General features: G+C 29.8%; 2 protein-coding genes across 4 annotated transcripts; both read right to left on the bottom strand.

Annotated features, from left to right (window-relative positions):
* Nucleotides 1–3,235: 3,235 nt before the first annotated feature.
* LOC137807802 (protein NRT1/ PTR FAMILY 2.9) lies at nt 3,236–5,797 on the bottom strand. Its single transcript, XM_068608603.1, has 4 exons — nt 5,508–5,797; nt 5,192–5,409; nt 4,403–4,962; nt 3,236–4,177 (listed from the first exon to the last, which is right to left on the bottom strand). Exons 1-4 carry the CDS (start codon nt 5,641–5,643, stop codon nt 3,274–3,276), a joined length of 1,818 nt encoding a protein of 605 aa, XP_068464704.1. The 5' UTR covers nt 5,644–5,797; the 3' UTR covers nt 3,236–3,273.
* Nucleotides 5,798–11,605: 5,808 nt separating this feature from the next.
* Nucleotides 11,606–15,158, bottom strand: LOC137807800 (protein NRT1/ PTR FAMILY 2.9). Of its 3 annotated transcripts, XR_016519149.1 has the most exons (6): nt 15,010–15,156; nt 14,180–14,343; nt 13,872–14,089; nt 13,092–13,645; nt 12,031–13,008; nt 11,606–11,913 (listed from the first exon to the last, which is right to left on the bottom strand). XR_016519149.1 is itself a non-coding variant. In XM_068608601.2 (5 exons), the coding sequence occupies exons 2-5, from the start codon at nt 14,319–14,321 to the stop codon at nt 12,090–12,092; spliced, it is 1,833 nt and encodes a 610-aa protein (XP_068464702.1). In that variant the 5' UTR covers nt 14,322–14,343; nt 15,010–15,158; the 3' UTR covers nt 11,606–12,089. The 3 variants fall into 3 exon arrangements, 2 of the variants coding, with proteins under 2 accessions (XP_068464702.1, XP_068464703.1); XM_068608601.2 differs by having other exon boundaries at nt 11,606–13,008; nt 15,010–15,158; XM_068608602.2 differs by having other exon boundaries at nt 11,606–13,008; nt 14,180–14,339.
* Nucleotides 15,159–16,909: the final 1,751 nt, after the last annotated feature.

Here is a 16,909-nt window from a genome sequence, read left to right as displayed (position 1 = left end):
TTTTCATCTGCCAGCTGAATTTAATGCATCTTTGTTTATTCAAATTTCTGGAAGTGGGTGCAACTAAAAAACCCTAGGGTCCCACCTGTTAGAGAGATAAAAAACAGGGAAAATAATTAAGAGAAGAAAAAAAGGAAAAAAAGAAAAAATGAATAGAGGTTATTTTATTAGAAAAAATATTTATTATTTTTAATTATTTATTTTTTATATCATTATAAAAGCTAAAATAATTGTAATTAATTATAAACGACCTTTTATTACGTGAGTAATTCATATTTAACTATGCTCTTAATTTGGAAACATATTATTCTTTTATAGTATTTTTAACATTATCAAAATATAGTTGACAAGGAAGAGAAGAATTACCTTTTTTTTTTCTTTCATTTTGTGTAAAACAATTTCCATATCTCTCTATAAAACTTTCTTCTTGTCTTTTGACTCAACCACACTGTATACTCTCACTCTTTCTGTGTTAAACTCTTCACTCAGACTTTGAATGCAAGAAAAATAGAGTGTTACCATAGACTTCATGTAAAACACTTTTCATATATCTGAAAGTGAACAAAACAAAAATAAAAGCTTTTAAAAGTGTAATCTATTTTTATTAGTTCAAACTGCGAGTTAAATACATATATTTAACTATTAAAGTGATGATAAGTAGTTTAATTTTAGAAAATTATTTGACATTTCAAATATGCATTTCAAATTTTCTTTATTTTTAAGAAATAATATGACTGTGTATATTTTTTAAAACTAAAATAATGACTTAATTATAAGACTAACTTTGCTATTCTTTTATAGGATTTTTTAAAATTCATATAATTTGTACAATATTTGTATGGCTTGAATCAAAATTGAGATGATTTTTGTTTCACGACATTAAAAATATCTTTATAGTTTTTAATTTGAGATAATTATTTGAGAATTTATCGTTTTAGCGAGATTCAATCCAAGAGTACCCATAATTTCATTCTAGATCTCGCTCGAGAGAGAATTTATTCGCTTGAGTGAGAAGGAATCTGAGAACACCTCTTTTTTCCATTATATTCTTACTTGAACGAGATATGCAGAAAAATCTACATAATTATGCCAAATTTCATCATTCAGGGTCAAACAAAAACAATTTCAACAACTTATTCATTTCAAAAGTAACTTGCACTAATCAACTATACAAATCAACTAAGTTTTCAGATTTAAACAAAATCTTCTACCATAAATCATTTATATCAAAATCAACATTTTTCATATCTTATTTCAAATAATACTACATTACTCATAAACAATAAATCCTGCAAACCAAAATTTGAACTGGTGACCACATCATCTCATATCTAGATCTTCTAGCCTAAGATTCTATTGAAAATTTAAACTAACTTCCCTTACCTGAACATAAGCAGATGCTCCATAAGAGCTCCAAACTACCAAAAGCTCAAGAGTAGCCTAACCTGCACCACAAAGTCCTGATAAAAAATCTAATTATACCACTAGGACCTTGAGCTAACAGAGATTAAGCATGAAGCTAAAAGAGTCACATGCAAAGCCTATGCAGAGACAAACCTAACAAGTTCAAAATTTGATTCATAGAGAAGAGCAAAAATGAACTTACTCTATTAAAGATTATGATTGGACAGTCTTAGTATTCACTATCAGTAGTTTGATGGTGGACTGCGATCGTCAAACTAATGAGCGAGGTAGTCAGGATCTTAAAGAGAAGGAAGAGGAAAGGAAAAAAGAGTTTTTAGAGAGATGGTGATTATTTTTAAAATAAAACATGAATAACTGAATTTCTATTTATATACTCTTTTAACTTTAATAATAAAATATTCAGATATTATTTTAATTGTATCACTCTCTAAGACTATTTTTCTGACCCTTACATAAAGGATCCATTTATATGTTTTAAGAAAAAAATTGTATTGGTATCATATCTTAAGCAAACCGAATGAACCTGCTTATGTTTTATCTAAATTTTCCTTATTTAATAGTAAGTTATTTTTTTTAATCAACTATCATATTATTCTCTTTCAAGTACAACTTTTAAACCATATATTTTCAACTTTTATTCATATATAAATATATATATAAGTTCATATAGTTATTCAATAAAACTATATTGGATTATATAAAATGCAATCATAATATTATATTCAATAAAACCACAATATCTCTATAATATATGTTCATATAGTTATTATTACATTCAAATAATAGTTCATATATAATTTTAAACTTGTGTCCTAAAATATATCTCCTACATGTATCATTCATAAACATTTTCAGTTATCATTAATAATAAAATTTGTATTGGAGTTTTTTTTGGCTAAAACGAACAATGTAATGCCACTTGATTGGAAGATCATATTGTTGTGTCTTACAACATCTAAGTGATAACTTAATAAAAATATTCATTATTCTTGAGTTTTTCTCCACTCAAGTTATAACAAGTCACTTCATAACCACTCTTTTGCCCAAGTTTCTAACTTCCAACTTGAAAAAAAAGAACTATCACTCAAGCATTTAAATGTTCTCTCAAGCAAATATTCTTTACCTATAAGTTAAACCTTCATAAATAATTAAATAAATTAATTATATTTTATCAAAAGAACAGATTAAAAGTAGTTAAAATGTGTATTATTTGACCTTCATCATTATACAAGTCCTTGATATAATTGCAACAGATATAAAATAAAGTATTTAATATAGAAAAAATGACATATTTAGATATATTAAAGTCCATAATGTCTATTTAAAGTGATTTACTTTGTAAAGTATCACGTATATATGTTTATAAATCAAATAATTAACTTTTACAATTGAATTATTGATTCCTTGACTGTTTGTTATAATAAAATATTATATTAAAATAAAAGTAATAAATATAAATAAACTAATAATTTATAAAGTTAAAACTTGAGTGTAAACAAATTATAGGTGTCAAACCGTCCTTACCCTTATTTTAAGAGAGAGGATATATAATTGACTTTTAAAGAGTTCTTAACAATCAATCATAAATTGGAATTTTGTTTGAAAATTTATCCATACAAATTTCCACGGTATCCCAGTAAGAATTATTTTCGAAACAAAATACTCATGCAAACCAAAAATATTATGGCACGTTAATCATAATAAAATTAAGAGCAAAATATAATTCTTCTAAAAAGAAGCATGCATAGAACCTTGATCCAATTTTGTCTAAAAAGATCACCACTTGATATTCTACCTATTACTATTAATATAATTATAATTATAATTATTCATTAATTAACTTGGTCATTAAACACCAATAGTGGATGTTTCAGATTGTTTGGGCAGTTCCTTGAGTTCAAGGCTACTGCTATCATTTTCCTTGTACTTGAACCATTTTGAACACAGTATGAAGTAACCCAAATTCATGATTTCTATAGCAGCAATCATGTAATAAAACAAATCCAATCTCCCCTTGTTAAGATCTTCAGGTAACCAATTCCCCGATGCAGATTTGGCGCTGGTATTGTGAACAATTGTAATCAGAAGAGTGCTTAAATAACTGGACCCTGCCATGCCACAGTAGAAAAGTGACCCTGCAATGCTTCTCATGTTTTCAGGGAATTGTTTATAGTATAATTCAACTTGTCCAACCGCAGTAAATGACTCAGATAGACCTGCAAGGGCTAACTGAGGAATTAACAATAGACCTGACATAGATGAAATAGCACCTTTTCTTGGTTGCACTCCTATAGGGTTGGTCAGAGCCAAATTTCTCCTATGCTCTTCAACAACTGCAGCTACTAGCATGCATAGTGCAGAGAGAAAAATGCCAACTCCCATCCTCTGGAGGAGTGTGATGCCACCCTCTTTTCCAGTGCGTCTACGGAGAAAAGGGACCACTATTCTATCATAGATTGGTAGCCACAAGGTCATGCTCAACATCAAGAACACATTGTAGGAGGCACCGGGGATTTTGAAGTTACTGTGTCCAAAACGCCTATCAGATTGAAGGGCTTGAAACACAAGAAGGGTGTGATTTTGGACAATAACTATGTGGTACAGAATGGCTGATAACCATATAGGTAATACTCTCGTCACACATTTTACCTCCTCCACTTGCTGTATGCTGCAAAGGTTCCATGGATCTGCTGCAGATCCATCTGGGTTTATTTTATCCTCTGGAGTCACAATTGCTGCTTTCTCCAATGATCTATTCATGAAACTCTCATTTCAGTTAGAAACTGAGGACTTGTTTGATATATACACACATACACATATACTTCCATTTCACAAATAATCAGAAAACTTTATAATATTTATGAAAAAAATAAATGAAAGCAGAAAACATGTTGCCAAAACAAATAATCCTTACTACTTGGGAAGCCAACTATGAATAAAAAATTGCTGAAGTAAAAAGTTAAGCTTGATGAGTTACCTGAATTGAAACGTGTAAGGGAGGCTAGAGTTAATGCTCTTGGGAGGCACATAGTTGAAGAGGGAAATCGTTGGATGTTCTGCAGGTAGTTTTAAATTCCTTTTCTTGATTGCAACAACTAAAACTTGCACAATACTAGTGATGGGGCTCCCACTTGGTTTAACCTTGACATAAATTTTGGCCCCCATGAAGTACACTATACAAGATATGAACATCAAGGCAGCAGGAATTCCCAACCCTATTGCCCAGCTAACATTTGACTGTACATACACAATTAGTGTTAAAGAGACCATCTGGGCAAAAGTGAAGGTAAAAAAGTACCAATTGAAGAAGCTGTTGATCCCTTTCTTCCCTGAATCTGTTTTGGGATTGAACTGATCAGCTCCAAATGCCAAGTTACACGGTCTGACCCCAGCAGCACCCACCAGAAGCAAACCAAATCCAGCCAATAGAAAACCCATTTGCCCTGCAGTTGGTCCTCTGCATGTTTTGCTCTCCTTCCCACAGTGAGGTGGATGCAGATTCTTAAATACTGCTGTAAGTTGTATCACAAGCAATCCCTGTTTAGATGCAGGTGAAACAATTACAAAGGCTCGAGTATGTACCACTTGGCTAAAGGCTCAAGCCTGATGTCTATTAAATTACTATTATACAAGTAATTGATGTAGATGTATGAGTTTTTCTGTAAACGGTGTGTTTTGTGAGAAAATATTAGATATTTGGTGATGAAATTTCATGAAATTGTGCGAGGAATGTTGTCATGGCAAGGTATGAGCCTTGAAGTTGTACCAAAAATGAAGTGAATGTGCAGAATCCTATTGTCTTGTAGCGACCAAAGTAGGTGTCTGATAAGAAGGCACCTATGATGGTAGCAAAGTTGGTGCTGCCACTGAAGATGTTGATTGTATTTGTGGCTGTGATGTTCTTGAGGTTGAATACAGTGGTGAGATAGACCAAGAGGTTGGCTAAGGTGCCAATGGCTCCCAATTTCTCAAAAGTTTCATTTCCTGCAAATTAGACATACAAGTCATTCAAAAGGTAAGACTAAAAATAAAAATACCACACACAGAAAGCATTTAGGATGAACAAGATTTTCATTCCTTACCTATGATAAAGGGCATGGCCTTCCATCCTCTGTAGTTAATCTTAGGATCACTGTCTGTCACATGTTTCTCATTGTTCTCCATACTTTCTTTCTCCATTGTCTCCATAGCTGTTCTCCCTGCCTCTTCAGCTCCCATCTATTCGGGATTCTGTATATGAACTCTGTTGCTCCTTCACAGTAGGGAGAAAGAAATGGATTTTGGTGTTGGGTAATGAAGCTTGAAATAGACAAGAGAAGGAGAGTACTGAACTTTGTATATAAATGAAGGTAATGCTACATTGAAAATTCACATTTTTCATACAATTATATTGCAACTCTAATATTATTATTTTAATATTTTTTATTATTATTTAATTCTAAATCTACCTTTTATTATATATTTATTTTATTTCTAAACTCATTAGATGAAGAATTATATACAATTTCTTAAATTATTAAAGTATCATTTTCCATAAATGAATGAAAAAATTTCTTTTAACACCAATAAAATAAAACACGTATACTTCATAAATCATTATAATAATATAATAATACTTTAAATTAAAAAATATATATAATTAAGATAATAGTTTATTGAAATCGTGCTTTTACTGTGTATCGGGTTTAATGACTAGGACCTCACCTTTTTGTGGTTGATGGTGAAAGGTAAGATTTCACTTTAAAATTAATCTTATAATCTGAATGAATGAATGAGTGGGTTCACATCTAATAATTTAATAATATATGAAAAACATGAAAATTAAGGATAATGAGTGAAATGTCTTTTTTTTCCAAGTTCTAATCAGATTTTTTTAATGAATAAAAGAGTTTAAATTTTATGTTCTATTTAATTATATAAATGAGTCAAATTCATACTTGATGACTTTTTTAGCGACTAATCAATAGCATATATATATATATATAATGAAAAATGTTAAAGATAATAATGTTAATAAAGTAATTATCATAAAAAATTACCTTATATAAATTTCAGATCATTAATATATTATCGGACGACATGGTTTGTGTTACTTGGAATAGTTATAGGACATCAGTAGTTTATTATTATCATATAATACTACTTAAAAAGTGGTAATTTTTAATTTTAGAAAAATAAAAAGCAAAGCAAAACTTTATAGGATCAAAATAAAAAGTCACTCATTTTATAGAACTAAAAGTATATTTAAGTCTATATAATTTAATAATAATATACTTTTTATATTATTGGTCATATTTAAATTTAATAATAAATTAAATCATTTTAAATTTATATTTGATAAATCAAAATAATCAAAATATATTATTTTTATATTTTGTAATTAGTTAATTAGAAGTGAGAAGACTTATCTATATTATCTTGAGTAATTTATTTTATTTAAGCTCATTTTCACATGAAGAATAAGCAAATAAGTTTCTTTATAAAATATTTTTAAGAAATACAAAAATATGAAACATATATTTTTTACATATGAAAATACTTACGAACAGGTTAAAAAATAAGAACTTACAAAAATTATATAAAAGAGTTTTTATATGCTAACATACATATAAAATAATTTTAATTTATAAAATATTCATTTTTTTTCTAAAGATATTTAAGGTACAGCTCCCCGAACAAATTCTATAACCAGTATAACCTCCAAGGAATACTTATTTATATAAATATTAATAAGAATTTAAAATAGATGAAAAATAAACATTTTCTTATTTAAATTAAGATTTACATATATTATAAAATTAATTAATTTTTCATTTATATAAAAATTTAATCTCTTACCATCTATGTAGCACATACCTTACGGGTACATATAATCTCTAAAATGTAGGAGACAAAGACACATATCTATATATTATATAATTATGAATTATATAAATTGACAATAAAGATTTATGTGTACAAGTATGTTTCAGTTTTTTTGGTTAAAAAAGATGTTTCTCATGGCTGATTCAAAAGAATTTGTTCATTATTTTTATAATTATAATAAAAATTTATACAATAAGTTTGAGTTTTTAGAAAATTAATGTATTTCTCCTTTTTAAATTTGTGTTTGAAATCGCACAAATATTTTTTGAATTGAACACTTCACGAATACATGTTTTACAAGTGTCTTACGAATGTCGTGTCTGATACGTATGTTCGATACGAACACGTTATTTAAGATACGTGTCTGAGCCTCATAATTTCCAATTTCAGTCTCTTCAACTTCGTTATAAGATTTTGAGTCAAATAGTCATTCGTTTTTAAACTCTACTCCATAAGTTTGAAGACTATAAGCTAATATTAACTAAGTAAATTTATAAGATTTTATTTTTAACTAAATTTTTTTATTTTTGTATTGATTTACATGCATGAAGTTGGACTTGTACATACATGTGAAATATGATTGAGAAAGATAAATTTGAGTTCGTGAATTGTAATGGTATATTTGGTTTTTAAATTAATTTTTTTTTAAAGTAAATTAGGACTTTCTTCAAAAAAAAACTCAACGTGAGCTCTTTGAAAAAAAAAATAATATATAAAAAGTAAGAGAAGTTAATTAAATTTTATAAATGATTAATGAAGTAACTTAAAAATCATAACTTTTTATAAGAAAGTTGATCTTGAAACCTTAAGTTTGATAATTGGATAAATATCGTCAACTTGAAATATGAGGGTATAAAATTTGACCTAACAAACATTCCTAGAAACCTAAATTACGAGAGGGATAATGATGCTTTGAATAAAATGTTAAGACCGGAGTTTCATGGATGTCCATGCATATGTATATGTTCATATCTCATTCCATGCAACAATAAGTATTCACAACTTCTACAAGAAGATATCTTCATGATTTGGAAAATATTTGGAAAATGAAACATAATATTGTCATTAATTGGCTATAACATATCTTTCATTATTTGTGAAAATTAAAGACCAGTGACATCCCTCTATCTTATGTTCTTCTTCTAACTTGATTTTAGAGATCAATACTAGATTATATTGGTCACATTTTCTAAATGAGAGATCTTTGACAAAATTGATTGTGATTAAGATATATGGTAAGAAAACCTCAAAAATAGGATTGAGGACACCAACCTTACCTTAGATAACATGTTAAACCAAATATTGAGTATATTTAGGAATATTAGAACAAGTTATGCAATTATATTTGAATGTGTATTCCAAAACCTTTGTCAAGGTTTCAAACATATTGATGCAGTTAAAGATAGAATCCAAAAACTTAAAAAGACAGTGTGAGATATAGTCTTGCCCTTATGTGTAATTTCTTTCTTATAATTTTAGATAACTTTTATTTCCATGCTATAATGAACCTTAATATTTTTGCGTCATTAATGAAATTTTATTGCTGTCATATTAAATTCATTCACAAATTCCTTTTTCCATAAGCATATCATATAAAATTTACAGTTGTTTTCTTTTATTCATATACACACATGTTTAATTTCATTATTTAAAATTTAAACTTAACAAAATAAATTCAAGGCATTTTAGTAAACAATTAATTCTTTTTTCTCCACTTACATCAATTACATCAACTACATCTTTTTCACTTGTCTAAACAATCGTACCTTTCACTCTCTTCTCAAACACCACTCCAAATAAATCCTAAACGTGCATAGGCACCATTTTACCATTTTTATTTCTTTGATATCCAAGTATCAAATAAGATCAGATCCAAATGTATATGGATTTAGTTTTGTTATAATTTTTTTCTTAAAAAATTATATAAATTAAAAGAGAATAATATATATTATTAAACAGTATGAGCGAACTATATTGTTTTCAACAAATGTTCCAACACTCAGACCTGATCAACCGCACATATTAAAACCATATCCATGCTAAAACTCTGTGCCCTAATTTAAGAAACATTTTCTTCAACCGCTACACCAATTTACCTTTTCGAAATATATTTAACAAATTTATATATATATATATATATATATATATATTAACTAATGTATACCTATTGGATTCATGCATTTTTAATTATTAATGTTGGATATCTCATATCGACTAAAGATAAATACGTTTTATAATATACACGACTTTTAATTATTAATGTTACAGATCTCGTATCGACTAAAGATAAAGACGTTTTGTAGTATACACGGTCGATGCAACCTTACTTAGACTTAAATCAATTTTTTAATATGTTATCAGAATTATTTAAAACCTATATTACCTAATTTATTGACATGATCAAATCATTTACTAATTAACGTTATCAGCATAATATATAGTCTCATACATCATAGAAAGATTTCGGTGTGAGAGGATGTATTAAAAATCACATCATTAAATAATCACATAAGTGAGTTTTGTAAGGTTTTGTAAGGTTGAATTTTTTATAATAATTAAGTAACTCACTTATTGAATAGGTAATTTACATATAATAGTTTTCAAAACATTGGACCGTGTCCTCATTGTTGAGTCTTGTCTAGTCTTCATGATCCATTTCAATTGAAAAGGAGTTTTTAATATGACATGCTAGTTTATACCGAGTTTATAAATTTTCTTATATATTTTTATGAGACTCGACTCATTATTGAACCTATCATGGTTGCGTTAGCTTAAAAATGCACGGGTATGCTTCATTGTAGTATGACTCGATTACGTGCACTTTTCTGGTTTTTCAGATTACCACTCATGTTTGATTCGAAACCCAGATGAACTGAATCAGTTTTGTCGTTTCTTTTGGGTCTGTTTCACTACCAAAATTGTGGCTCTCACTTTCAGGATCTGAAATATTGTTGGATTGGTTAAATAATTGACATGGACATAAAAAATTCGGATTGGCAAACTTAGAACACGTTACCCTACATAAATGCATGAAGTTATGCTTTATACAAGGCATGTCCACTTTCTTTATGTGTTTGTTATTCTCAACTGTCTTTTACAGCACACATTCAATTATTAGATCCAGGCTAAGATGGGGCTAGGTTCTTATATGTGTGTCTTCACTGCACTGCATGAGATTGCATGAAATCACACGAAATCACAACTGCACAAACTTCAGTTTACATACGTGTGTGTCTCAGTGTCTTCACTCTTCACCTTTTGCTTAAAATTTTTCAAGCCTATCGTGAATTGTTTCTAAGGAAAAGGTTACCATCATATAAATTAAATATAGCCACCAACCATGTGGTAGCAGTGTTGAGAGGGTACTGATACGAGTTGAATACACAGTTTCAAATGCACAAAAGTCAAGTACGCCACAAAAGGTTTCTCACAAGTTGGTGACACCATTAAAGGATCAAAACTGCACGAGGTAAAACTTTGATCCAGCAGGAAATTATTATATATAAAAATGAAAAAGAGACTGCGTTAAGGAGTACTATTAAAGGTATGTAATAACTTCAAAAATAAATATATATAAAGTGACTTTTGTATTTACCGTAATATAATGATAATTATTTTCTTTTTTTTTATACAAACTCTATAATTTAATTTCTTTGACTACTAATTTGCGTGCTCCTTACTGTACTATATATCATTGGTTAGCTGTATTAATCGAAATTCTAATCATATGCCATTACAACTACAAATTCATTCAGCTTTTGTGGACCTTATTAATTTCTCTGAGTTGTATACTTACAAGTGAACAACAATTATTGGAATATTAGTGCATCAACTTCATATACCTAAAATATAACAAGGTGCCGTGTCTAGTGTAGATTCAACTTTTTTGTCTCAAAGGAGAGAAAAATAAAGTATAATATTATCACCTTTTTTAGCCTTGTCTAAAAATGATTTTGAGAAACATGATCATAGAAGCTCTTCCTTTGGTATATTTACTTTAATGCGTAAAAATTGATTTGTTGGGATTTTACTGAATAAGGAAGTGGATGTAACACTTTTCTTCTGGATCAGGGTCCTTTGCTATTGGACTCAAGTCCAGCTTCGTGTTATTGTTCGGAGAAAAACGTTGTTAAAACTCAAAGAAAATACCTCATTGAACATGACAAATCGAATTATGTTCACAATTGTTAGTCATCACTTTGGATCAATCTATCTAAATGCACATGCAGTTCAAGAGCAGGTAATTCAAAATTTCAAATCGGTCGTAATGATGTGCTAATATTAACAAACGGAAATTGAATCAAACCGTGCAGAATACAGTGCTTAATTGAGGTGTTAATTACTTAATAATAGTGTGAGAAATACATAAATCAAAGTAAAATTAAAATTTTACAAAATCAATGAGAATGCCTATAATAGTGTTCTTATTTTTCTTTCTCGCGAGATCTTTTCGTGTAAGATGAGCTGAAAGACCACACACTCTGACCCACTTCAGGTGGTTACAATCATTATCTTGATCTGTAGGAAACAAATTGAGGAAAATATAATCGTTATGTCAGTGTAAACTTTTTTCCACTGTCATTCGGTGCTTTAAGGGAAAAGTTTCGGATGCAGGAACGTATCCTATAAAGGGAAAAGATTCATCTGTCAAGATGCATCTACACATAACGTATCTATCTAATTGAAAAAGAAAAAAAAACAGACTGTATTTTTGTTACTATACTTAATCTTGATTTTAACCTTTGCTAGTTGTGGCTTCACTCAATGAAAAATAGTAGTAGCCTATTTCTACGCAGTAGCTATAGACTCGAATCATTAAGACCATTAGCACTTTTTTCCGATTGTCTTGTCACTTTTTCTAGTTCAACAGAACTGCTGCTCGTGCCTTTGTATCTAAACCACCTTGCACATAACACAAAGTAACCTAAATTAATAATTTCTAGACCAGCAATGAGGAAATAGAACTTATCCAATCTACCCTTGTTAAGATCCTCTGGTAACCAATTCCCAGTTTCAGATTTGGCAGTGACTTGGTGGATAACTGAAATAAGCAGACTACTCAAATAACTTGACCCTGCATGTCCACAGTAGTAAAGAGAACCTGCAATGCTTCTCATGTTCTCAGGAAATTGTTTGTAGTAAAACTCAACTTGTGCAACAGTCATGAATGCTTCAGCCAATCCAGCTAATATCAGCTGAGGAATCAGCCACAGACCTGACATTGATGAGATTGCACCTTTTCTTATTGTTACTCCCACAGGATTAATCAAAGCCAGGGTTCTACGGTGCTGTTCAACCCTAGCAGATACTAGCATACTGAGTATAGAGAAAAATATTCCAATACCCATTCTCTGAAGGAGTGTGAAACCGCCCTCTTTTCCAGTGAGCCTTTGGAGTAAAGGCACAACTTTTCGGTCATAGACGGGTAACCAAATTGCCACAGTAATCATCAAAAAGACGTAGTAGGATGCTCCTGGGATCAAGAACTCGCTTTGCCCAATACGCCTGTCGGATAGAAGGGCTTGGAACACTAAAATGGTGTGCTGTTGGACGATTACAACAAAGTACAAAATGCCTGAAACCCATATAGGTAACACTCTCAACAAGCATTTAACCTCTTCCACTTGCTGCATACTGCAGAGATTCCAGGGATCAGTAGCAGATCCATTGGGGTTTATTTGATCTTGGGGAGTCATGATTGCCGCTTTGTCAAGGAACCTGTTAACATAAGCCATCTGGTAAACACTTCCTAATAATCTATCATAACTAACAACAAATGCTAACTGCTTGATGTTGTTTACCTTAATTGATATGTATAGGGAAGTTTAGAATTCACTGACTTGGGAGCTACATAGTTGAAGAGGGAAGGATATAGATATTCGGGGAGCTTCAGCCTCCTTTTCTTTGTTGCAACCACTATAACTTGCACTATACTAGTTATAGGGCTACCACTTGGTTTAACTTTCACATACATTTTGGACCCCATGAAAAAGATTATAGAAGATACAAACATCAAAGCAGCAGGAATTCCCAGACCCACTGCCCAACTTACATTTGACTGTATATAGACAATAATTGTTAAGGATATCATCTGAGCAACAGTGAAAGTGAAAAAGTACCAATTGAAGAAGCTAGCGATCCCCTTTTTCCCAGAATCCGTGTTAGGATTAAACTGATCTGCACCAAATGCTAAGTTACATGGTCGAATCCCTGCAGCTCCGATCATCAACAAACCTAAACCAGTCTTTAGAAATGTCATTTGACCCTCTGTTGGCCCTTGACATGTGGGGGACTCTTCACAGTGAGGTGGATGCAGCTTCTCAACCGCCGCTGTCAGTTGGATTGCAAACAAACCCTGTATGAAGCAGGGAAACCAAGATATCAGATACAAAAATTTAACAAGCCAATCAGGTAAACCAAGCACCTTTCTTTCTAAGCATTTTAAAATGGAACTACTTCTATTTGAGATTATCTTAAACCATATTATCTAGTTCTGAATGTCGTTAGCTTTACAAATTCAGATATCCCTAACTGTGTTGAGTTTATCCATAAACAAAAGGCACCAGGCAGCAGCAATTTACCACAAAGGAAGCCACTGTGCAGAATGCCAATATCTTGTAGCGACCAAAAAAGGCATCAGAAAGAAAAGCTCCTATTAATGTAGCAAAGTTGGTGCTGCCATTGAAGATGTTGATAATATTTGTAGCCGTGATGTTTTCCAAGTTGAACACTGTAGTCAGATAGACCAAGAGATTGGATAAAGTGCCAATGGCTCCTAGCTTCTCAAAAATCTCATTTCCTGCCAATTACACAAAAGAATCAATCAAGGTCTAAGGAGAAAAACCAACAAGAGAAAACAATGCATATAAAATCACAAAACCCTGCTCACCTATAATGAAGGGCATGACCTTCCACCCTCTGTAGTTAATCTTAGGGTCATCATCTGTTCCACTATTATCGCTCTTCAATAAACTTTCTTGGTCATCATCAAAACTCTCTCTCTTTGGCATTCTTTCGCCAATTGTGTTCATAATTATAAGCTTTAAGCGCTACCTTGAAGAAGGAAAGGAGGGCAAGAACGACCAATGAGAGAGATCACGAGATAGGGGGAATTTTAAAACCACACCAAGTACTATCATCGCACCTACCTACTAACAAATTTACCCAAGCTGATTTAAAGATCTAGTTTTCACTCCCAGGTTTTAGTCCTAAATTTTATTGTCATTACCTTTCCTCAATTCCTTTTATAAATTACCCTTTTTTTTGTGGTTTGGTTGAAGCGGGTAGATCTTCCTTGGCGACCAACATGTTTTAAAAGAAAAATATATATATATTTTGATATACCCAAAAGCAAAAAGCAAAACCCAAGCAAGAAGAACACAATACAAAATCTCAGAAGTTTGTTGCAGGTTAAAGTTTGCCCAGTCACAGATACATCGTACAAAATGCTACCAAATTCATCCAAAATGCTACCTTCATAATTCTGTCTTAATTTAAACTCTGTGGCAAAATTTCTATAAAGCACAAAACTTACTGCAATCTAATCAAACCCAGAAAAAAAAAATCCATAAAGCAGAAAACTTAGAACAAGAAGTCAACTCAGTACATCAAAAGATGATATCTTGAAAGAAAAGCATAAGCAAAGGAATGCTCAGGAATGAAGCAACATAAAAATTGAGAGAGGAACCGAAAAGCAATGCAAAGGGGTGATAGCAGTACCTGAAACGAGAGATGTTAATTGATCCCGTGCGAAACGAAAATCATGGACGGAGCCTTCAAACTCAACTAAAAGACTTGTCAGAGAAAGAGAGAGACATAGGACTCACTGTATCTTGCTTAATAGTTTCATTTTACATTTTCAGTTTTACTTTAAATATATTTTTATTTTCTGAGATATAGGCTGAATTTCGGTTTTGTTTTTTGAGTTGACCTTAAAAAACTTAAAAGAATTTTTTAAGTTTTGTGCTTCCCACCATTGTATAAATTTTGCATTCAAGTAACTCCCTACAACAACTAGTTTTGAATCATCTCCAACACTTTGCCTCACTATAAATACTATTTTTTACCCATTTATAATTTATATAATTATTGGAAGACATTTAGATTTATACATTACAAAAAAATTTGAATACTTTGTATAAAAACTTTCATATTAAATATTAAGTATCACTGACATTTCAGCATCTAAACTAACACCTAAAAAAAATTAATATTTAATACAACATCAATATTTAATATCTTTAAAAAGGATTTGATATCTCTATTTTATTTTAAGATAAAAAATAGTAACGTTATCATTTAAAACTTCATATTTTTTTTCTAAATTCTCTCTAAGGTTGGAAAATATTTTTATTATAGTTACTATGTATCATACACCTTTATATGGGTTTGCAAAATTTGTTAGAATCAACACAGATCAAAGTAACAAGAAAGTTTAATTTTTTTTGTTAGTAAAAAATCATCATAATATGTTTAATGTACTATATTAATTGTAAGTAAATTGTCATATAATATGAAAAAATTACGTAAAAAATGATTTTTTTTACACAACTTTATATGATAATGATGAAAATAATTATCATAAAAAATACTTTCTATACGACAGTTATTGATATAATCCACATAGAAGATATGAATGTAACTTTTTATGAGTTTTTAGAATAATCAACAACAAAAATGTTATTTATGGAAATAACTAATAACCATCGTAATTTTTTAAAATATTAACTATTTCTCTGACAAAAACCATCTAATAATATGATCATCTACCTACAACAATACAAAACTTTCAATTTAACATATTCATTTACAATTAAATGATATTACGATATCTCTATAATTAATAATATTCACAATTTTACTAAGTTATAAGAATTGATTAAAGAAACATACTTGTATTAATAAACATTTGAAAAACTACTAAATGATATAATAACAGAAAAGTTTATTTAAATAATGGATAAGCTTTTGGGTTGTGTTTAGACTCGAGGGATGTGGGAAAATTTGAGGAAGTGAAGTTGGAATAATTTGAGAAGAAAGTTTGAAAGTAAAGTTATTTGGATTAAGTTATATTATAATATATTTGTGAGAAAAAATTATTGAAGTCTGATGTGATAGTTATGAGTGAGAGAATTTTTAATTTTGTTAAAATATATAAAATGTAAGTTTATAAATTTATCATTGTTTTTGGAAATAAAATTTGAATATTATTATATAAATTTAATTTTTATATAAATAAATATATTTTTATGTTATATATATATATTTTTAATTATAATTATAAATATTTATTAAAAAATTATTATTAATATTGTTACTATTTACTAAATTTATTTAATCATTATTTTTATTTTTACTAATATATAATGTTTTTGTTTTTATTAATTATTTACGAAAAATTTGTAGTCAAGAAGAATATTTTAGTACGTGCGCTAATGTGTCTTCCACAGCCTTTCTTTACAATTTAACATGCATGTGAACAGTGCACACCCCTCCATTGAATCTCGCTTTTGCTTTCACACAAATTCATAGATTAAACCTATTTTTAATAGGTCATTATGTATTCATGAAAAATTCTTGACTTCAGTCAAAGTGTTTCGGTTCACTATGTATTCATGAA

Source organism: Phaseolus vulgaris, chromosome 3, assembly GCF_051622355.1.
Source record: "Phaseolus vulgaris cultivar YP4 chromosome 3, ASM5162235v1, whole genome shotgun sequence".
Classification (NCBI taxonomy): domain Eukaryota; kingdom Viridiplantae; phylum Streptophyta; class Magnoliopsida; order Fabales; family Fabaceae; genus Phaseolus; species Phaseolus vulgaris.
Note: the sequence above shows the minus strand (reverse complement) of the source record. Positions and strands in the feature narration are given on the sequence as shown.

What these genes read in the sequence shown, in the direction of transcription:
- LOC137807802 (XM_068608603.1), bottom strand. Translation starts at nt 5,643, where the DNA reads ATGGGAGCTGAAGAGGCAGGGAGAACAGCTATGGAGACAATGGAGAAA. An exon ending in GCACATTCACTTCATTTTTG is followed by an intron (nt 4,963 to 5,191) that starts GTACAACTTCAA and finishes GCATCTAAACAG; the next exon opens with GGATTGCTTGTGATACAACT. An exon ending in CCTTACACGTTTCAATTCAG is followed by an intron (nt 4,178 to 4,402) that starts GTAACTCATCAA and finishes TTTCATGAATAG; the next exon opens with ATCATTGGAGAAAGCAGCAA.
- LOC137807800 (XM_068608601.2), bottom strand. Translation starts at nt 14,321, where the DNA reads ATGAACACAATTGGCGAAAGAATGCCAAAGAGAGAGAGTTTTGATGAT. An exon ending in GGTCATGCCCTTCATTATAG is followed by an intron (nt 14,090 to 14,179) that starts GTGAGCAGGGTT and finishes TGTAATTGGCAG; the next exon opens with GAAATGAGATTTTTGAGAAG. An exon ending in GCACAGTGGCTTCCTTTGTG is followed by an intron (nt 13,646 to 13,871) that starts GTAAATTGCTGC and finishes TGCTTCATACAG; the next exon opens with GGTTTGTTTGCAATCCAACT.